Source organism: Aulonocara stuartgranti, assembly GCF_965226115.1.
Source record: "Aulonocara stuartgranti genome assembly, chromosome: 23".
In the NCBI taxonomy this organism is placed as follows: Eukaryota; Metazoa; Chordata; class Actinopteri; order Cichliformes; family Cichlidae; genus Aulonocara; species Aulonocara stuartgranti.
In genome coordinates, this window is record NC_138958.1 from 25215875 (window position 1) to 25238891 (window position 23017).

Genomic DNA, 23017 nt, shown 5'->3' on the forward strand with positions numbered 1-23017 from the left:
GTGAACGTTTTTTCACAGCACTGCAGTGAAAACTGGAGGTTACAGCTCCAAGAACAGTTTTCATATGAAGGAAAACTGTTGGACTTCACTGGCCTGGTACAGGCCAAAGGCTGAAACAAAGCTGCTCTTAATCCTACAACTGTTGCTGGATCTTTAACCTCTTCAGACTTCATGTTCTCATTGGGACACCTTGGAAGTATTAAGTTGTGCCAGAATCCTCTTCTCCATTTCTGCCAAACATTCATTTTCACATCTACATGCACCAATAAGGAAAATAAACACTCAACATTTTAAAGGTTTTGTGTTGTGAAACCTTAAAAGTTCATCAAACAGCTAATAATTTTATCTTTAGCTATAAAGATTCTGACTTAAGATGCAGAAAGACAGTGCTGCGGAGTCATTTCAGCCAAACAATCCTTCAATGGGATACAGAAAATCCCCCCCCCCCAAAAAAAACAAAACAAAACAAAAAAACCCAATCAAAGTACAAATCTTTATACTAAAACATGAAGTAATCGGCTTCCATAAAGAAAATACCCTTATCCATAACTAATAATAACCCTTCAACTTCCGTCAATAAGTCTCTATTTCGAACAAACCAGGCATACAATCGACTTTTTCACGTAATAAATGTTTTATAAATGTCTTTACATTCTCAACATGTTTTCCTGTTAATGTTTAACTCATGTAGCTTTGTGAAAAAGAAGACTGAGTGTCATGTTATAGGCAGAACAAGGCACATCATACATTCATACAGTGAACTGTCTTTCAACTGCACTCAGACAAAGTCTGCACACGAAGCATGCCACACTTAAAAACATCTCATTTCCGTCAGATACATGATTAAAAAATCATCAGCTTGCATGCAGGATTACACAACAGTTTGGTGGATGTGCGTTAATACAGCGTTAATTCAGGTCTTTGCTGTCGACCTCAAGCACAGAAACAAAACAAACTTCAACCTTATAGCCAGTAAAAATAACTCATAGTTCCTTTGAAATCCTGTTTTTATAAGAGCAAAGAGCAGAATGACACGGATAAAAAAAAGAATAAATAATTATAAAAAATATACACGAGGAGATCAGAGTGACAGCGTCCTCAAACAGTTGCGCTGAAGATGGAAACCTCGTCATGTAAACCTCAGTAGTGCAATAGATGGAAAACACAGCAGATCCCAGATGAGCCTAAAAATAACTCATCTGAGAGGAAAAAAAACAAAAACCTGGCTGAAGAAATACTTTAAATATGCTGAGCGTCACCTGACTTGTGCTTTTAACAGATCAGAGAGGACACGCAGAAACTATCACTGAGGTTTTGTCTAAAGGTCCAACACTTCCTACCAGGAAGTTTCCTTGAAGAAAAATTATTTTTTTTAAAAAGGAAATTTGTTGCTAAATAAAATAAAAACGAGCGGCTCCATTTAAACACTATATTTTTTTTTCCTTTCCACTGTCACCAAGTGCTTACTCATAGGGGGTCGTTTGATTGGTGACTGGATTATTAGATGGATTATAGAGTGTTTACTGTATAAGATACCGTCCTTGTGATTTTGCGCTATTTAAAATTAAATGAAAACTAATAAATAAAACTAAATTAATTACAGCAGTGACAAACTATCACTAATTATGTCCTCAGTATCTGTCAATCTCAGTATGCTTTGAACAATAAGATACAGTTGTCATTAAAATCTGCTATAAATATTTCTGTAAGACAGAGTCAATTTGCTATCAGTCTGTTTTTCTCGTAATATATTAACTGTTAAAATAAATGAAAATCACATATTGGTTGTAGTTTAATTTTCTAATAAAGTACAGATGTTTGGTCTCCCTGTATCGATACAACATCAGCATACAAAATGCTGTGATACGACAATGTATCGATTCTTCCCGCTCTACATTTAATGGATATATATTGGATACACAAATGGATGTTGTTTGATTGTATTTGATTCATGCGGACATTTTGCCCCAGCGGAACTATAACTTTAGAAACGGACAATCAAGACCTCACCAATTAAACGTCTCTGGCAGCGCCTCGGTAGCAAAACTGGTTTAAATTGCCACTACAATTACCAAATACCCGCTTTCTTCATCTTCAGCCTCGCATATTCGCCTCTTCTGGCTGAAGTGGCACATTCAAGTTCTCTTTTCTTTTTAATTCTGCTGCCTGCATCCTGTCAACCATTTAGTCATATACGAGTAGACTGATACAGCTAACGTACGGTGACTAAACAACAGCTAGAACGGGCGTCCTGAAAAGGTGAAAGCATCTTCCTCAAGCAGCTGCTAAAACCTTTTTTCACTTAATAAAAGGGTGATTATTTTTGAGAAACGTAAATGAAGTGCTCTTTTTTTCAATACTTGGAACCAAATTGCTTTTTTTTTTTCCTTCTTTTTCTAGGAAACTTCACATTTATCTGTAAATTGTGTTGCGTGATGCAAAGCCACCTGAAGATGGTATTTACACAATAATCAGCGTCAATCAAGGAGTGCTGGACAAAGAGAACGTCAAAGTATTAAAAGTGCTGCGTAAAAAGACAGTATAAAATGTTGTGTGTGTGGTCTGAGGCACCAGATGTTAAGACTTTGGACATAACAGATGAAATAAACAGACACATCTCAGCCTCAATCATTAGATACCGTTTCACCCAAAACACACAGGAGTGCTTGATTTGTCCAAATTCATCCGGCTGCATGCTTGATTGCAATATTGTCATTCAAATAGCTCCATTTGCATCTTTTTTTGTGTGTCATCACCACCTTTAAAGGTTGGGGTTTTTTTTGGTTTTTTGTTTTGGCATCCAACTCAGACTCCGCCCCCGCTTCGGTCCACCGACACCGGTTCCCTCTGATCCAGAGTCTCCTCTGCAGTTTTCATCAGAATGGCCAGGCGGCTGTCCGACACGTGTCCCTTCTTCACGGCGCTCATCAGCTGCGGAGGGAACAGGAGAGAACAGAGTACGTGGCGTGTAGGACAACGGCGGGAAAGGTTAACCTGTCAAAGCGAGGCGGGCCGCTTTCCTCGGGCAGAAATAATTATCTGCAGAACGAGGAGGAAACCGCCTGCCTGGCAGTGAAAGGCTTTAGAGCTCACATCCCTGAGTTTGAGAGGCAGACGATGAAACCATTTTTAGTTTTCATGTGTTAAAGCTGAGCAAGGTGCGACTGTTTTAATGTGAAAATGAGGTCATGTAATCTTCTCCAACGGCAGGAAACAAGCAGCGATTTTAATGTTCTCTGACATGATTATATATTCTTCTCAATCTTAGTGTCAACAAATCGAGTGCAAAGCAATGTTTTAATAGTTAAGATGACGCGCTAAGAAAGTGCTGTCACTGTTTTTTCTTTTCTAAAAATTTAGACACGAAACACAAATATTTAAACTCCTTATATTAATTCTATTAAATTGGTTCAGGTCAAAGACGCCCTTATTTTAAGGACTTCATGTACTGCTAAGCAGCTTTATCTATGAAAACTTCATTAGGTAAACCTGTTTAACTGCTCATTAACAAAATATATAGAGTAGAATAGAATATAATGCCTTTATTGTCACTATACAGTTGTACAATGAGATACAGAGCATCTCCTACTCAGTGTAAACATGCTGGGGGGGTACAGTTCTGCAGCGCTATGTACATATGGACAGTGGATATCTAATCACCCGATCACATGGCACTAACTCTGTGCATTTAGGCATGTAAACATTGTCAAGGTGGCCTCCTGAACTTCAAACTGTGCAACAGAATTGAGAAAAAAAAGAGGATTTAAGTAACTTTAAATGTGGCATGGTTATTGGTATTTCAGAAGCTGCTGATCTGCTGGGATTTCCAACTCACGCAGTTCTAGTTTGTTTGTTTTTTATAGAGAATTGCTGTGAAAAAGAGAAAACATCCAGTGAGCAGCAGCTCTCTAGGTGAAAACACCTTGTTGAACCCTGAGGTCAGAGGAGAATGACTGGACTGCTGGGAGCTGGCAGGAAGGCAACATTAACTCAGATAAGCATTTGTTAGAACCAAAGTACGCAGAAGAGCATCTCTACAGCAGCAGAAGAACACACGGCTGCTGCTCCTGTTCCTTATCCACCACAGATAAAGTCACCTGGCTCAGCTTTAACACTTCTTGGACCTTTTTAGTTCATTTCCCACCTCCAGCCATAATTTTCGTTAACCGGAGAACTGGGTTAGGTTTTGTGTGAGGGTTAAAAGATCAATATCCTCCACACTACTTTGTGTTTGTTGTTCACATGGCGAATCAGGCGAGCAGAAACAAACGCACAGATACAGATGTCATCACAAAGGAGACAGAAGCTCTTTTCACTTTTAGCTTCTCTATTGTCCGAACATCGGCTCGCTTGCAGCAGAGATAGGTCGCTAACAAAGGTAGTCCTCTGTAATGGCTCTTCTCTGGACTCGAGTGAGAAAGTAATTTAGCGACAGACGGACGTGTGGGCTCCCCGGACACTCCTCAGGCCTCATTACACGAGTCGCTGACAGAGCCTCTCCTCTCTAATTACCTTCATTCGGCCTGACCTGCCGCTGCTTTAGACTTCACACTCTCGGCTTGCAGCAGCGGAAGTTTACTCACCTGTCAGGTGGACACAGGTCTTTCTTTTTTTCTCTCTCTCTCTCTCTTAACGACAGGATAATTTAAGTTCCAGCTCTCCTGCATGTATGAGGAGGAATATGCTGCTTTTATCAGGGTAAAAATACTGAAAATGACAGGCAAGAGAGGAGGAACTGAACCTTTGACTTTTGGTGACCTTACTATTAGAAAAACTGGATTTGTACACTTACAGGCTGAATTCATGTTAATTCCAGGCTCAATTTCCCACAAAAAAAAAACAAAAAAGAAAAAGGCTGAATCCGTGTGTGACAGATCACGCTCCTGAGGGCTTCCATTATCCAGCCTTTGCGTCCTCAGTCATGTTTGCTCTGCTGGTTTGAGAAGGGCAGGCACACTCACAGAGGTGTTGGGCATTAATGCTCCCTCTTATAAGACACACACCACACTGCATACTGTGCATGTGCGCATAAAGAAAATCATTCTTATTTGCCTTTTTTTAAAATTTGTTCTGGTATTTTTGATTTTCCTGTAAAGGTTTAAAATATAAATACAATAATATTTTAAGATTGTTTAAAGATTATTTAAATGTTCAGCTACATGCAGGAAATCATGTAGCTGAAATCTGCGATCCAAATATTTTTCAGTTTTTCCATGAATCTGCATTTTTTATTTTTGCAAATGAAAACAAATAAATTTGCATTATTACAGCCAGACACTTTTTTTATTCACTGCCTGCTAAAATCTAGAAAAAAATAATAATAATCCAGTCCACCACCGCATTTTGGATTTGTAAGCTGTAACTAAACCTTTAAGACGTGTTTCTATGTAACATCACCCGCCATTCCATTAGGTACACCTTGCTAGTACTGGGTCGAACTCGCTTTTGGCTTCATTCTTCATGGTGCAGATTCAAGAAGTTGCTGGAAACATTCCTCCGAGATTTTAGTCCTTGTTGACATAATAGCACCACACAGTTACTGCAGATTTGCAAATGAGAATCTTCCATTACACCGCATCCTAAAGCTGCTCTGCTGGACTGAAATCTGATAACTGGCTAATATAATGAAGTGACATGCTGTCCATTCGGAGTTGCTCTTCTGCATACCTTGACTGCAACCAAGGTATGCAGAAGAGCATACCTTGCATGCATTTAGGCATGAAGCACGTCTATATGCCCAAATCCTTTGAGTTGTTAAAAGGTGATTGGCTGATTGGACAGCTGTACCTAACAAAGTGGCCACTCAGAGCACGTAGCTCAAAGCTAGTTTAAGCATTTATTGTGCACAGCTGCTCCATTAACAGATCACAGATAACTGATGTCTGTCTTGTGCTTACAGATGCTAAAGAAGGCACTTAAAATTAAGCGCTGCTGATCATCTCTGTACTTAGTGCCTACCTGCAGGAATTCATCAATTTCGACTTGTCCGTTCTTGTTGAGGTCCACCTCATTAAGGATTTCATGGAGCGCGTTTTCATCAATGTGCACATTGATGCTCTGCAGGGAAGGAGAAACACAGCACTCGGGATCAATGACATGCAGCTGTGGGTAACAAATATGTGAAGACTGAGAGAAAAAAACTCACCTGTAAAACTCGCTGGACGTCAACAGTGGTGATGAATCCTTTGCTCTCTTTGTCAAACTTATGGAAACGCTTCTTGTACCTGTCAGACACACGAGCAGTAACAGCCGATTTACAGCAGCGATATTAACAGACAACAACAACAGCAGTGGATCAAATACCGTCATGTTGATGTTGCGCATACAACACCATAACCAGCATTGGCCCAGGACCAACACTGGAACCACGACCCAAAAAACCCACATGGCCTCCAGTAACCACTACTTAAATTCTAGCTTTCGTTCCCTGGTTGGTGTTTGGGAATAAACATTTTTCCCTAGCGAGCAGTGGCTGTTAGAGGCTGTTATGCTTTCCTCAAAAGCGTGTTGACCTTCTAATTACTCGCTGGTTTGGAAATGCCTTTGAGGTGCAACAGCAACAGTTAGTAAGTTGTAACTACTACCATCTGCACTGAAATAAATAAGTATTTTCCCCAAACGGGATAAAAAAAGGCCTGACTTTCCTCCTTTCACCCACCACCTCACCCACCATTTATGACCTACTTATACTTTTTTATTTATACTTGGTCATCATTACCTGTCATATATCTATGACAGGTAATCTAAGATGTTTTCATATTACTTTTAAAAATAGAGGAGTTTTGGTATCACAGCTCTACCAGATCCTTCAAAGAGTTTAAAAGGGCATTGCCTGAAACTGTTGCCAACTCTTCATCCAACCAGAGATCAGTACCAGAGACAGTATTTGGGTAACTGAGCCACAAACATGGTCCTTTATCCCTGAAAGCAGCAAGTTTTTCCAGAGCCTGAATGTCTGCTCCAGAATCTCTGAATCTGGTTCTGGGTCTATTAGCTGTGTAATAATCAGAGCCAGCAAGTCGAACAAAAAAATGTGAGGAGTTGTAGAGACAGACTGACCAAAGTTACAGTGGGGAGAAATATTCCCCTTATAGTAAAAATATGAGAGCGAACTTAAATATGATCAGGGTCATAAATTACTATAAAAATAATATTTTAAGATTATTTAAATACTTGCAGGAAATCCTGTAGTTGAAATTTGCTCTGTGCCCCACAGTAAGAACCACAGAGTCTGTGTGCCCCTCCATGGACATGTCTCCCCTGACCAATCACCAATCACCAAACCGGTCATGCTAAACGATGCTACAGACAGCACAACCTTCTCCACGGCTTTTCCAGACACTTTCACATCTGTCACGAGTTCAGGGTGAACCTGCTCTCGTCTGTGAAAAGCTCAGGGTGCCTGTGGTGGACCTGCCAATTCTGGTATTCCTTGGCAAATGCCAATCAGTCTCCACAGTGCCAGGCAGTGAGCACTGAGCCCACCAGAGGACAGCAGGCCCTCAGGTCACCCTCATGTAGTCTGTTTGTGATTGTTTGGTCAGCAACATTTAAACTAGTGACCTAATGGAAGTCATTTTGTAGCTCTCACAGTGCTCATCCTGTTCCTCCTAGCGTAAAGGAGCAGATATCGGTCCTGCTGATGGATTAAGGACCTTCTATGGCCCTGTCCAGCTCCCCTACAGTAACTGCCTGTGTGTTCCTGAGACACAACAAACCTTCTGACAATGGCACGTATTGATGTGCCATCCTGGAGGAGTTGGACTACCTGTGCAACCTCTGTAGGGTCAGGTATCGTCTCATGCTAGCAGTAGTGACACAGAGACTAGCCAAATGCAAAACTAGTAAAAAACAGAAAAAGTGAAGAGGGAAAAATGTGTCCCCTCCAGCTGCAAATCATTCCTTTGTTGGGGTTTGTCTCATTGTCACACGTCTACTGGACTTGTTGTTCATTTCATTAACACCAAAGCAACTGAAACTCATTAACAAGCCCCTCTGACACTTAAATGACCAGAACAACATCCCAGAGATTTAACTGACTGGATGGTATACTCTCATTAAAGTGTCCCTTTAATTTTTTGAGTAGTCTATAACTGATATGGAACATGATTAAGAAAGAAAAAAAAATGCATAAATCAATCAGGAAACTTAAATGAACTATCTGACGTTTTCAAAAGCACTACCTGGCTACTTCATGGTTGTCCAGGTTAATCTCAGACGTCTTGGTTATTTGCTCAGAGCGAGACCTGTAGCCCATCTCATGGTACAGGAACTTCCTCGCTGCCTCAAGTTCCTCCTGGATTTAAAGAAAAAAAAAAGTGAGCCCACACTAATCAGCAGAGTCATTTTCTCCTTAATCAGAACAAACAGATTCACACATACACCCTCTGTAACTCAGGTTATAACATTAAATGAGGCATCTAATGTCTAATGAGGTCACTACAATGTGTGTCAACGGCTAAAATGTTTCTTTTTCTCCAGCTTGCTACATGTCACTCATACAAGCTGCTGTCTCAAAATGCACAGCTCGATGTTAGTTTACCTGATTCATCAGATCTTTTAGCTCTAAACAAACCTCAAAACACTGGAAAACATCTGGTTTTCCAAAACTCAAAATAACATCTTCAAAAGTCTCTTTGTGTCTGACCACCACATCAAATCTAAAGAAAGTCTGTCGCTGTCACATGACAGTGACAGTGAGGAGAAATTATTTATTATGGCTGCACAACTTCCACCCATCCTACAAGTGAGACTCTCTAATCTGTGTTTTCTAACTCCAGGGCCCTATTTCAGGAAGCCGGTTTAGTGCAAACTCTGAGTAAGTATACCCTGAGTTAACGAAAACTCTGGTTTTTCGGTTTCACAAAGCGAGTTTAGATTAATTCTGAGTGAGTTACTATGACGACACACTCCGTGAAGCTAACCTGCCCCCTAGCAGGTTTACTTCAACTAACCCTGACTTTCTCCGCCTCTTTGTCGGAAACCTGACTGTAGGAAGTGTCAGACATGGCGTGCTCCTTCCTTGAAGAGCCAGTAGATGTTGAAGCCCAAATTCTCCGCAGAGCTCTCCACCGGGAGAGAGTGATTAGAGTGCGTTCGGACATTTTATCATTTCCTGATGATTGTCTGTGCGAACGTTACCGTTTTTCAGCACAATCTATAATTTATTTGAATAACATCCTCAGGCCTAATATTGCTCATGTGACACATCGCGGACATCCTCTCAGTCCTGTACATATTATTTGTATCGCACTTCGGTTTTTTGCAAACGGGAGCTTTCTGTATAATATTGGTTACGCTGAGCACGTTTCCAAGGCTACCGTCTGTCGGGCAGTCAGGAATGTTACAGTTGCACTGAAACGTCTCCTGCACTCGTCTGTGGTGTTCCCCGGTCACAGACCCACAAGATTTATCAAAGAGGGATGCCACAAAATTGCAGGTATCAGGATGAACAAAACTTAATTCATGATGTGGTGATATTTGAACTACTACTTAAATTTTACATTTATTCTCACGGTTCCCAGGCGTGATTGGCTGTATAGATGGCACTCACATTCCAATCATTGCTCCTTCAGTAAATGAAGGAGACTATGTGAACAGGAAGTCTTTCCACAGCATTAATGCACAGGTACATAGTTCCCTGTAGCATTTCAAACTAACAAATTATTTCATTATAGTAATGGATGCTAATTTGTGTTCTCTGCACTGTGAAGATCATATGTGATGCTGCCAACATTATCACAAATGTGGAAGCCAACTGCTCAGCCTCTGTGAGTGGTGGTGGTGGAGGACCTCCACCTGTTTTTCGGGCCTCCGCTTTTTTTCTGTTGGCTATAACGGGCCACATTTGAGCATACAGAGTAAGCAAATATGTACTTGTAATGTGCTCAGATAATTTCAATAAGTGCTTACAGAGGGGAAATTAATGTAGCCTCTAACTGCAATTGATTTACATCGGACAAACAGACCAAGCACTATGGCTCATAATACAATTACACCTTACCTGTTTGGACTATATTTTTATATTTCATTTTTACTTGCTGCCAGGAACGTTTGGGGCCTGTTGGGTTGCACCTGCGCACACGTCACATCACAAAATAAAATGTATAAAATAAAAAATGAAATATAATAAATAACGTGTTAAATGGGTGGAAATCCCTCGATCAATGTTTAAATTAACACTCACGCATTGACTCTGTCGGCTATTTTTTGCCATGCATGCTCCCTTTCTTTTGCAGCTGAGGCTGTGTTACTTTTTTTCTGCAAAATTTGCATGTTATCGGCATATGCTGCCATCAGAATTTCGGCCTCAAGCGCTGTAAAATACATTGACCGCGCCTTCTTTCCCTCCGTCTCCATGGTGACTCGCTTAATCTGTGCTCCACTAATCAGGGCTTTATGTATCCTCGTGCGCGCGCTTAATTTGGGGTTAAAGCAACTCCGCGTTGACTGAACTAATTGTTATCAGCCTTTCTGAAACCGAATATTCCGAGTTGGACAGTTCGGGGTTACTCAACCCTGAGTATCGTTTTTCACTCTGAGTTTTCTAAACCGGCTTCCTGAAATAGGGCCCTGGACTACGCTGATTAAAATCTCTCAATCACAGACAAAGAATTACCAATAACAAATTTTGGGGTGATGTTACAGGTTTTTTTTTTTTTGGGAAAACTGATCATTGGAGCTGCAGTACTGTGAAAAAGTATCTTCCACCTTCTTGATCAATCAAATCAAACAAATTTAATACTAGAAGTTAGTAAGTCTGAGTAAATACAAACTGCAGCTTTTACATTTATTCCATGAAAAACTGTAATTAAAAAAAGGGATCATCAAGATGTTTTTGGTAAATGTGAGACGAGCATTTGTGATCTTTTTGGTCAGCAGTGGTTTTCTCCTTGAACTCTCCCATGGACGCCGTTTTTGCCCAGTCTCTTTCTTATTGTTGAATCATGAACTCTGACCTTAACTGAGACAAGTGAGTTAGATGTTCTTTTGCGGCCTCTTGGATGAGTCATCGAAGCTCTTGGAGTAATTTTGGTTGGCTGGTCACTCCTGGGAAGCTTCACCACTGTTCCAAGTTTCCTTCAATTGTGGATAATGTCTCTCACTGTGGTTCACTGAAGTTCCTGAGCCTCAGAAATGGCTTTGTAACCTTTTCCAGACTGATAGATGTCACTGACTTTGTTTCTCAGCTGCTCCTTTAGATCGTGATGTGCTGTGTTGGTGTTTGAGATCTTTTAGCTTCACTTTGTCACACATTTTCTATTTAAGTGATTTCTTGATTCAACACGTCTGGCAGTAATCAGGCCTTAGTGTAGCTGAAGAAACTGAAGTCAGGGTCCCAAAAAATGTGGTTAATACAGTTAATTCATGATGTACTTCTTCACACAGGCCCAGGTGAGTTTGGATAGGGTTTCTCCCTTAATAAATGAAATCTTCATTTAAAAACTGCATTTTTGTATTTACTCTGGTTATCTTTGCCTAACATTAAATTTTGTTTGATGATCTGAAACATTTCAGTGTGACAAATATGCAAAAAAACACAAACAAACAAAAAACCATGAAGAAAGCAGACACTTTTTCACAACAATGTAACTGAAAGCTTTTACACAAGGAAAACCAGAAACCAGATTGTTTGGTGCATGATTAACCGACTTGTTTATGAGCTATTCTCCCACTACTTCTGCTGGTTAACAATAAAGGCCTAAAATAGCTCAACTTTCATGCATGCACAGAGCCTCCTCTATGAAAGAGCAAAGGGTGTGGACATTTCCATTGTACTCTGATCAAAAACGAATCCCTGCCCCGACTTGAGAAACCCACCAGGGATTAAAGCTTTATGCAGAAGCCAGGGGAATAAAACAAGTGTAATCCCATCAGTGCACATCCTTTTAACCTGCAGACATGCACCTCAGGATGCTGGTGACAGTTTTAGAAATAGAGTTAGGTTATGTTTTAACCATAAGCACACTTTCAGTAGTAGATGTGGGCCTTATATTTCCTTTTATTTATGTCTGTGAAGACATTCTCATCCAAGAAGCTTCTCGGATGAGAGGTGAAACGTCTTCAAGCAACTTAAAGAAGTCCAGACGCTTTTCTTTGCAAGCTCCTTTGACTACGATGACCTGGAGGACTGAGAACCTTCACAGACATATTGCCGTGCATATTTTTTTAATAAGCCTCTCTATGTGGACAACAGAGATTCTGTAAATCTAACCATACCAAACGGTGACCTGGTGAATGTTAAAGGGTTAAAAACATCAAGTGTTATAAAGCCGTACCGTCCTCTTCTCCTGACTCCAGTCCAGTTCTTTGCCCATGATCTGGACGATACGTGGGAGCGCCTCATCAGCCGCCTGCACATTCAGGAAGCCCAGGCGAGTTCGCCGGGCGATGACATCGATGGCGGTGCAGGCGTACTCCTTAATCGCATATAGCACCTGAAAAAGACGAGAAGCTCTCAGACACTCTTCAGACACACAGCTGGAACTTTAACCGTTTACACAACAGTCCCACTTTACCTCGCTCTCGATGTACGGGAATTCAGACACCAATCTTTTCCCGACGATCGGCCATCTCTGCCCGGTGACCTGAGCCATTTTGGCAACGTCGAATGCCCTTCCCCCATACGTGGAGGCCAGGTGTTGAGCGACCTGTGCCAGAGAAAGATATAAATACTTACTTAAATACATAGATTTTATATTAATTTATGTTAATAATAATGCTAATCAGAGGTTTTCTGCCCTGAAAACATGTTTAGGAATTTATACCAAAGCAAAATCACCAGGACTGTGATAAAACACCATTACTCAAATACTCAAACAATTATCAAAGGTCATAAATTACAGGGACATGCATAAACAGTAAGGTGAAACTAAAGCAAAAAGACTGCCTGAATTTGTGTAGTCAACCCACAAACACACAATTTAAACTGTGTTAATAACAGTATTAAATTATTGGATAATCAGAAGCACTTATTAGAAGTTTATTGACTGTTTAGTTACATCGAAACATGTGACCCACCTGTTATTCACTGATAAAACTTTTATTAAAATGAATACATTATTCACTCATTAGGAACTTTTTTTTTGTTTTGTTTTGTTTTTTTCTTACATCTGCTAGAACAAAGTCTCATCATGGTCTATAATTTGATTTTCCTAAATATATCATTTACACTAAACTGCTTTTTATATCTAAACGTTTTTACCATCCTTGTCATAGGAGCTTTTATATAAAGTCATTAGCTGATCTGAGAAATACATAAGCAGCATCAGTAGAAATATTACAAGTCATTTCCTACATGAGGAAAAAAAGACCGACACCTCTTATACTGACTGATTAACTCATTCACTGCCAGCCATTGGCTGCAATTGACGGCTATAGACGTCAATGGCAGTGAATGAGTTAATACATTTGTAAACAGAGTTTGACAGTATATCATACTTTCACATGGCTACTCCCGCTGTTTCCCTCCACTGTTAATGGCATATTGCTATAACGGTTAAATAATAGGGGGGGGGGGGCTGTGCTAAAATATTTCTATAGAGAAAGATGTTGAACATCCTACTCCAACTTAAGAATTACAGGTGTGACGCCAGCTTATTTGGGTTTTTCCAAATAAGCTGAATTCAGTGTGTGTATAATAAGTGTGTGAATGTATAATTCCTGTTATCCCTCCTACAACATGTAAGTCCATTATTCTGAAAATCTATTTGCTCTTGGTTAGTTTTTCCCAGCTGCCAGTGAAATAATGAGCAATAATGGCACAAGTCTGAATAAGTAAATAGATACATTTAAAAATAAATGTACAAAATGAATGTTTGAATGTAGACAGAGAAATAAATCCAAGTTAAAATACAGAAATAATTAGATAGCTACATAAATTCATGTGGAGAAATAATATACAAATGCAAAAACAGAACAATTAATTAATTAATATCTACTACCTAAATAACTTTCAAATAATGACCGAGTATAAATGAAGATAAATGTAAAAATAAATAAATCATTAAGTAAATGTTGAAGTATATATGATGCAAAATAGAGAATTAATTAGATTAATGTAAAACTATGGAAATTGATTTGCAGAACTAAAAACATAATATAAAAACTGAGTGAATACACTAAATAAATACATTATATAGATTAAATACATTAAATTTATCTATAAATTAATGTTGTAAACTAAAACTAAACTAAATAACTGTAGTAAAACTGAGCATAAATACATAAATACATGAATTGTGAAATACAAAAAAATATAGAAAATGTAGAATAAAAATTAAAAATATCAAATGTAGAAAAACAGCTGTAGCCTTAATTAAAATTTGAATAGTATGTATAGAAATTATTTTTCAATTCCCTCCCCGAATAAATGTTTGTATTTACTTAATTTATTGATTAATTTATTTAGAATTATTTAGTTTTCTGTCCTCTTTAACAGCATGTTTTTAAAAAAGGTCAGAAAATAACTGTTAGATTAACTGTTAAATTGTCTGTTGTGTTTAACCAACAGCCCAAAAAACATAGTTTTAATACAAAATTAGAAAAACACCCTGATATTAACAGACTCAGCACTGTCCATCAATCAAATATTCCACTTTTAAACTGAAGACTGATTTTAACAGACGTTACACACAATTAAAGAGTTAAACAATAAAAAGCTTCTGCTTTTAAACGCATGTTTAAGTCCTTTCACTACAGTTTAAATTATGTAAACTTGCAGCTGCTGGTATTCAGATGATCGATTTCACCTCTTCTGAGTTAAACGACAAACGATAACGCCGCTTTGTCAATGAGGTGTCACATGTTTACAGAACACAACAGGTTATTTGCTATTCAGATCGTTGGCCTGCTGATCGTGTGAAAGGGCAAACGCTGTCCAAATACCAACAGTGACCTTTTAGGAATATTTCAGAGAACAACCAGAACAACCAGAGCTGAGGCCCCTAATGAGGAGTACGTTTACTGCAGGCACTCAGCGCAGGACTCCTTTTTCCTTATGAAACTATGTTCTACTGCGCTTAATGAAAACGAGCAGGCTAATTATCAGAAAGACGCTGCAAAGCTGATGTGAGTCGATGTGCCTTTCCTTAATGCCACTGGTAAATTGGACAGCACACAGTGCGTTCTAACGCGTGTCCAGTCTTTTGTGTAGTGGAAATGTCAGCTTTGTTACAGCAGCAGCTTTAATGTCAGCATCTGGTGGAGAAGACACCGAATGTGTCTGCGAGAGCTGCGGTTACAGCTCGGTTTGTACACGGCTGTGTCAGCCAGTGTGTACAGTAGCTACGCACTCCCAAACTTTTCTTAATGAAGCAGTAATCTCATTGATTGGTCTGAAAACAAACCTGGAAGATGTGGCTTTAAATATAAACCGTCATTTATCTCAGTGGCAGAGAGATCCAGACTTTCACATTAAAGTCAGACACTTATTTGTACACTCACCAGCCACTTCATTAGGTATACTTTTTTAACTGCTCATTAACACAAACATCCAGTCTGCCAATTACATGGAGGCAACTGAGTGTATTTAGGAATCTGGACATTATCAAGATGATGAGCTACGTTCAAAAAGCATCAGAAAGAGGAAGAAGACGGTGATTTAAGCAACTTTAAACAATGCAGGGTTGATGGACTGTGTATTTCAGAAGCTGCTGATATGCTGGGAGTTTCCCCACACGACCATCTCTAGAGTTCTAGAACAATCTGAAAAAGAGAAAATAGTCTGTGAGCTTCACTAATCTGGGTGAAAACGATGCTAGAGGTCAGAGGAGAATGCTCAGCCCGCTTCGAGCTGATAGGAAGACAACAGTAACACAAATAACCACTTGTTACAACCAAGCTATGCAGAGGAGTGTGGTCTTCTGCTGCTGATGCTGATGCGTCTCATCAGCAGCAGAACGGGTGACACGTCTGTCAACTACAAACAGGAAACTGAGGCTACAGTACACATGAGCTCACTAATTAGACAATCGAAGGCGGGAAAAAGGAACTGGTGAATGTTTCCCTGACCTCTAGTTCTTCCTCTTCTACCAGTACAGCTTCACAAGTTTGACTTTGCCATTTTACCAAACTTTTCAGATAAAAGTCTTTCAGCCTTTTAAATGAAAGCTGTTAATATGAAAACATCAGAGAGTGTTGCATTTTGACAACAATCAGAAGTAGAGCTTCATCGATGAACCAGCTATAATTGTAAAGGACAAAAGACACCTATATATCAATTTAACATTTTCAAGGTTTAGACTGATGCTCAAATGCAAGCTAAGATAAGATAAGATGGTCTATATTAGTCCCACTGTTGGGTAATTCACAATAAACAGATGTAGCATAAGAAGAGATTTGAAGATGTGGTGGTAAATTATGGGGCTTATTTATCAGTTTTTTGCAGCTTGGATCATAAGTTTTCTAAAAGAAGAAACAAAACTGCACATAAAGCATAAAATCATAAGAAACTCAACTCTCCGGTCCACAACGACACACTTCTTTGGCAAGTCTGATAAAATGTACAAGAGAAGGAAACTTTAAATAAAGGCCTAGTATGCTTTGGGGTTAATGTAAGAAAAGGCCACTGTTTGAGAAATTAAGGCTAACATGTATAAAGTATCAAACCTGCCGAGTAGGACTGCTTTAGGCTGCTGGAAGCGACTCGGTAACAGAAGGAAAGCAGAAGCAGAGGAAATGAAAGGAAAAGAGCCATCGATCAGCAGCTGTGCTTAAAAACCTGCTGAGCTTTAATAGTAAACAGTACAGTATTAGGCTTTAATGACCAGCTGCAGTAACGTAACATCTGACCTCTTTCTCCAGGCCGTAGTCCTGCACCAGGCGGATGTAAAGGGTCGGCGTCCACCCCTTGGCTCCCTCCAGCATCAGACCAACAGTCTTGCAGGAGTCAGCTGAGAGGCGGTGGGCCTTAATTGTTGCGTCCAGGGTCTCTTCAGCCATAGATCTGTAGGTGGTCCATTTCCCACCTGAACACCAAAGCTGTGTTTTAAAATCCATCACAGGTACCTCTCATTGAAGATAATCAAACAGATGAAGGCCAGCTCACCAGCGATTGTGACCAGTCCGCTGTCACTGATGCTGACGATGTGGTTCCTGCAGATGGACTGGGTGTCTTTGGAGCTGGGGTCCGTCACTAGGGGACGTATGCCGCTCCACGCTGCCAACACGTCTCCTCGACGCACTGCAGACACAAAAATGTCACACCATGTCATGTTTATTAAAGAAGGAGCCAAAGAGGAGAATATAGAGCTAACAACTCTATATTCAACTGTGGGCCAAGAATGAATCCCTGAGGGACTCCAAGCACAGCAAGATTTGATTTAAGACCCTTAAGAGCAATCTTTCTGACTAGAAACTCGCTGCTCTACCCAAAAAGATGAGATTACGATTACCTACCTTTCCCCAATGCATCACTGAATGCCCAAACCTGTGAGTCAGTAATTAAAAAAAACCTTTAAAACTGCAGATTCAGTCACCATATAAGCATGCGGCTCCATGTGAAGCAGGTAAAAAATAAAAAGCAGGCTACTCAAAAGTTCATCACAAAGCGCTCCTGTACCTTCTACATCAGGGCTGAGATAATTGCGGACCTCCCTCAGGATGAAGTTGATGTCGTCCTCCCCTGGGATTGGGTGGGCTGTCACACTAGTGGGGGTGTCGGTTGTTCCGGCGATGGTCATGTTCTCCCACGGCAGGAAGAAGATGACACGACCATCGCTGGTGGCTGGATCGAGGAGACCCATGTTGTCAGGACTGTGCCAAGGAGAAGGGAAAAAAGGAGGATTTCTTATTATTAAATATACCACTCGTAATAGAAGTAGCAGGAGTCTGTGCGGTTTATTGAAATAAAAAAGGAGAGTGGCGCAAAAAAATTGAGGAAAACAGGAGGAAAAGAAGGAATGGTGGCACTAAAAATGAGGAGATGAGGGCCAACCTGAGCAGGAGACAAATGAACACAGATATGGAAGAGGTAGAGGAGGCACGGGAGTATGTGGGTGGGGGGTAGATAGCAGCAGGAGGAAGATGAGAATAAGTGAGCAGGAGGAAGAAAATTAGGTGGTTGGCATTTCTGTTCAAAGGGCTCGCGCTCCCTCGGGTTTCACTCAATAAGCTTAGCTGAACTTTAAAACCTCCGACTTCAACAAAACCACTCTGCCACTCGGCTGTATCTTAACCGGAGAAGATTGTCCTATGTATGTAGGCGGAGGTCAGATAATAGTTTGGCTAGCTTAGTATTTACACACAGGAATGAGAAAACACAGGAACTACTATACATGTTAATGGAAGAGAAAAAGAAAACAACAGGAACAGCTTTGGTTGTTTTTGGCATTATTATGTCAGACCTGTAGTATCCGGGGATGACGATGTGAACTCCAGCACTGGGCTGGCAGATGTTCGAGGCCTCCTGGTTGTCCATCTTCCTCAGAGCGTCTGTGAACGGTCCGGTGGCGTTGATCACACACTTGGCCCTCACGTCAAATTCCTGCCCTGTGAAGACGAGCGAGACGTTGACAGATTCGATTAAGAGAGACATCAAATACAAAAAATAAGCAAACAATAATGTGGGAGGAACCGTTCACTGGCTTCTTAATGCAAACAGCAGCTTCTTATCACAATTAAATTGAGTTTTTCCTTTTTTATTTCACACCACTGCAGCACCGTCCTGCCTGTGTATATATTATTTGCTATACACATTCATTTCTACTTACATTTACAACAATGCATTTACCCAAAAAAAATCCTTTTAGAAGCCTTCATGGTCATTAAGAACAATACATAACTCAAATAAAAGGAAGCTGTAGATATAGCTGCAGAAAACATCAGAGGCAGAAACAAGAAAAACAGCAACAAGATAATGGGAATTTCCTTTATCAGCTTTGAAGTATTACTAATAACTTATTCATTAATAATCTAATGTAAGGCTTGTAGTTTATAATATAACTGTTATTAATGACCTGAAGCGCTACAGCTGGACACGATGAGACTTTTTTATTTATATTTTAACTTCTCTGTGGACTGCAGTGCACAAATATTTGGCTCTAATTGTTGCACTTTTCTCCTTTGTTTGAGCGCCTCTTAATACAAGCGTCACTGACCCTTTGACACACATTTACAGAAGTGTTTTTTTCCTACGTCTGAGTGCTTTGAACCTAACATTCACATGCTCACACTCTGATGGATGCGCAGGGGGAAGACATGACCTGCTCTACCTCCTGAGCCGACGCCACACGCAAATAAAGCAAAAGCCAATTAGACGTGGAATTCAGTTTTTGCAATCATGCGAATGCTTGGCTTCAACTTGTCTGCCATTTTGAACATGTGACACTGTAGTTCTAGATGTTCAGGCAAGGTGGCAAGGTGATACTACTTGCAAATATGTCTTGATGCATGCTCAGCCAACCAGGTAAGTAAATTCTGAAAGACTGAGCCTGAGGACAGTCAAGGAGGCCATTTACGTGAAAAGGTAAAGAACATCTATGAATGGAGGAGGAGCCTTAAGGGTACATCTTTTGCCATCTAACAATGCTGTGATTGCAGCCACTCCCACTGTGAATGGCACTCATGGCCATTGATCTATGGACTTTAATCAGTGGTTGTTGATCAATGGTCATGATAATTTGCATATTAATGATCAAGGAATTGACCTCATAGCCCATTCGTTCATTCAGTGGGCTGGTTTAAGTCATTATGCAAATGTACTGTTTATAAGATTGGAAACCTGCAGTCAGCTGAGACTGAAGAGGTCACTTGGATGAGTGACAAAACGTTTCTCCCACTGAAAACGCCACGTCCAGATGAACAGAATCAACCTTTTAAGAGGTACTTGCAAAGACGTATACAATGTCTTGGACACCAGGAAACTATTGTTAGGAGGACATCGACTTATCTGCAAGCATTTGCCAACTACTCTCCTAGTGGAAGTGATGGAGATCTTTTGCTTTCAAAGTAAAAGTTGCACCTTTTGAAAGGTGTTGGCTGTGTAGATCCAAATTTTACTTTAAAGGAAACTGTTTGTTTCTGGCTGCCGTTTAATGAGTAGATGGCAAGTGTTTGCACCAACTGCCAGAAACCTCCAGGAACTACTCACCAACTGGTTGTTAGTGCACATTTTTAATGTTCACTATGGTGGATAACTATTGATCAATGTGCGCATGATGTCACACAAGAAACCTGAAAGGTGATGAATGGGTGGGAGAAAAAAAAAAGCAATCCACAGTGAAGGTGAAATTGGGGGTTTCTGATTTTCCCGCTCCCACCATAGGGGGCGTATTTGAGCTCAATATGACATGTTTTTCCAAAAAGCGAGAAGAGTGAACTTAAGTTATTAACCCTGGCTCTATGGTGTTAATGAGAAGTTAAAAGAAAGAGATTAAATGGACATGCCGTTGTTATGGTTACATGGTGGTCTTCAGGTATATAGCAGGTATAGAGCTGACCCTTTCCATCCTCACTTCCAGGGATTTTTCATAAATATATTTAATCCTAATGTTTAAAAAGCTTTTTTAATGTCAGTCTCCATGTAGACTGATGCAACAGTTTGAAGCGGCACAACACAGCTTGGCCTTTTTAAATGATTATTTCATCTTCTCTTTTTATGGTGTTGGAGGAAGTCTAAACCTTCAGGGTCAGGATGATCTTTCTAACCTGTGCTTTAGGAGCTCAGAGACACTTTCGGATGGAAAAAATTAAACTTTAGAGCGCCATCTCGCCGCCCGCATCCCTCACCTGTGATGACGTCCCTGCAGCGGGCACCGCACACCTTCTCTCTGCCGCTCTGTGGGTCCTTTTTCTTCAGCAGGTGAATCACCTCGGTGTAGTTTGCGATGGCGGCGCCGTAGCGGGCGGCACTGAGGGCGATGGCCAGGTTCATACGGGCATCATTGTGCTGACCTGAAGCAGGACAGAAAAGAAGGACATGAACAAGATGGAAGGAAGAGGTAATTTGTGCCTTTTTATTGGCATTTAGCTGGATTTCTCACATGGATAGGAGAATTTGTACCTAGGGGAAGCATTTGAGGAATGCATATATATATAATACAGCAGCCAGCCAGCTCGGCGTAAGTGGATTAGGCCCAACATTTGGTGTGTGTCTGTGACAATAAAGGAGTGTCTGCTGTTGCTGGTGGCAGCGGCAGTAACCAAGGAAGTGGGAGAAATAGCTGCTGCTGCTCACCCGCTCCGACCGGTGACGCCGCCGCCGCTGCTGCTCTGCGGTCTACACCGCCGGGAGAGAAGGTCATATTTCGAAATGTCACGGGCGTGATTGTTCCAGACGGCATAATTGGAGAAAAGACGACCCACCCCTCCCCCTCCTCCCCATCACCCTGGCCCCCAGCCCCCACCCCTTCAGAGCAGATGATGGGAGGATGGTGAGGAGGTGAAAATCAAACATATGCTGCTCTGCACCAGGAAAACGCTCTTCCATTTTCTCAGTCTGCAGGCAGGAACCTCCGATCACTTAAGAGTAAAAGTATTTTAAATGGATAAATAAAACTTCAGGTAAGCGCTCCTTACTGTGCTGAAGAAATAAACGGATATTAATGGATATCGTATTTTATTTCATAGTAAAAATATGATAAAGACAAACATCAGCAACCTGTAAGTGGTGTCATTTCTCCAATTAAAAAAAAACAAAAAAAAAACAAAAACAGCCTGTTGTGAGTGAACACAACGAGCCCATACTCAGCGAAGCCAGCAGTAGAAAACACATCACCCGCAGATACGACGTTGTTATTTTCGGCGGCGGAACGGAAAGGACGCCAGAGGCACAAGGCTCCTCACACTCAGCTGGACGCTCAGCATATGTTTGGTTCTCCTTCGTGGTGAAAAGGCAAACACGCAACCTTTAGCGCCGCGGGGGTAGAGGGGGCATCCTACCAGTCTGTCAACACATTTTGTTCGGCACCAGTGGAGATGTGAAGGCCTCGGGCAGAGCTGCATCCGAGGCCTGCATTCTCTAATCTGCTGTTTGGCTTAATGATACCATCCCTACATGTTTCCTGAAGTATATTTCAGATTTGCACTATTTGTGTTTAAATGTGAATAAAAGAGAAAGTTGGTCGTAAACTTTACCTGATTTAAATTCTTAGCATAAAGTATGTTTTTATGTAAAGAATAAATTGTTTTTTGCTTCTTTGTCTGTACTCGTACAGGTTTTGAACAGCACAGCTAAAAATATGTCTATGAACTGAAGAAAGACAGATTGTATTTTAAAGGCGTTTAATTTTTACTACTGCTGTGTTTAGTAGTTTATTCACACTGGCATCAATCTCATAGTAATTTGGGGCTTTTAAGGATTTCATTGAACTGTTTAAAACAAGAACTGGAAGTACAAGCTTGATGTTATTTAGGATTTCTTCTAATCAACACAAGGTCAAAAATAAACACGCAGTTCAAATACATCCACCCAACTGTGTCCGAGTTTCAACAATCTAGCTGTTGGTTCCCGGTGAAGTTGAAGAAATTCCTTCTTTATTATTCCAACCAATTTGTGCAGTGTACCAGTACCACTGGCAGCAAAACAGCCCCAGAGCATGATGTTACCACCACCATGCTTGACAGCTGGTATGTTGTTCTTAGGTTTGAAAGCCTCATCTTTACTCCTCCAAACCTACATCTTGTCGTTGTGGTGAAATGGCTCAATATTTGCTTTGTCTGACCATAAAACTTTTTGGCTTGTCCATGTGGGCTGCTGCAGATTTCAGTTGGGCTTGAAGGTGTTGATTTTGGAGCAGGGGCTTCTTTCTTGGTTAGCACCCTCTCAGTTCATGGTGATATAAAACTCACTTCCAAGAGTTTTCATTCAACAGTTTTTCATGGCAGGCTTGAGCCTTGGTGGTTTCTGGGTTATTCTTTAACATCCTAACCGATTTCCTGTCATCTGAGGGTGGCAGTTTGGGTCTTCTTACAGGACTCGGCAAAGTGGTGACAAATCTGAATAGTTTGTACTCATGTAAAAATGTTTGAACTGATGAGCCTGGAATCTGCGTTTGTTTAGAAATGACTTCAAGAGACT

At 40.6% G+C, this 23017-nt stretch overlaps 1 protein-coding gene across 2 annotated transcripts in view; it reads right to left on the bottom strand.

The window, feature by feature from the left end:
- Nucleotides 1-1398: 1398 nt before the first annotated feature.
- The window catches only part of gpd2 (glycerol-3-phosphate dehydrogenase 2 (mitochondrial)), a 35992-nt gene continuing 14373 nt past the window's right edge, over nucleotides 1399-23017 (bottom strand). For both annotated transcript variants that reach the window (XM_082525021.1, XM_082525022.1), the window contains 11 exons: nucleotides 20728-20892; nucleotides 18345-18489; nucleotides 17561-17754; nucleotides 17048-17182; nucleotides 16792-16967; nucleotides 12519-12650; nucleotides 12279-12437; nucleotides 8184-8296; nucleotides 6146-6224; nucleotides 5959-6057; nucleotides 1399-2931 (listed from right to left, as the gene is read on the bottom strand). In XM_082525021.1, the coding sequence (XP_082381147.1) occupies nucleotides 2806-2931; nucleotides 5959-6057; nucleotides 6146-6224; nucleotides 8184-8296; nucleotides 12279-12437; nucleotides 12519-12650; nucleotides 16792-16967; nucleotides 17048-17182; nucleotides 17561-17754; nucleotides 18345-18489; nucleotides 20728-20892 (1523 nt within the window). In that variant the 3' untranslated portion in view covers nucleotides 1399-2805. The remainder of the gene's footprint in view (nucleotides 2932-5958; nucleotides 6058-6145; nucleotides 6225-8183; nucleotides 8297-12278; nucleotides 12438-12518; nucleotides 12651-16791; nucleotides 16968-17047; nucleotides 17183-17560; nucleotides 17755-18344; nucleotides 18490-20727; nucleotides 20893-23017) is intronic.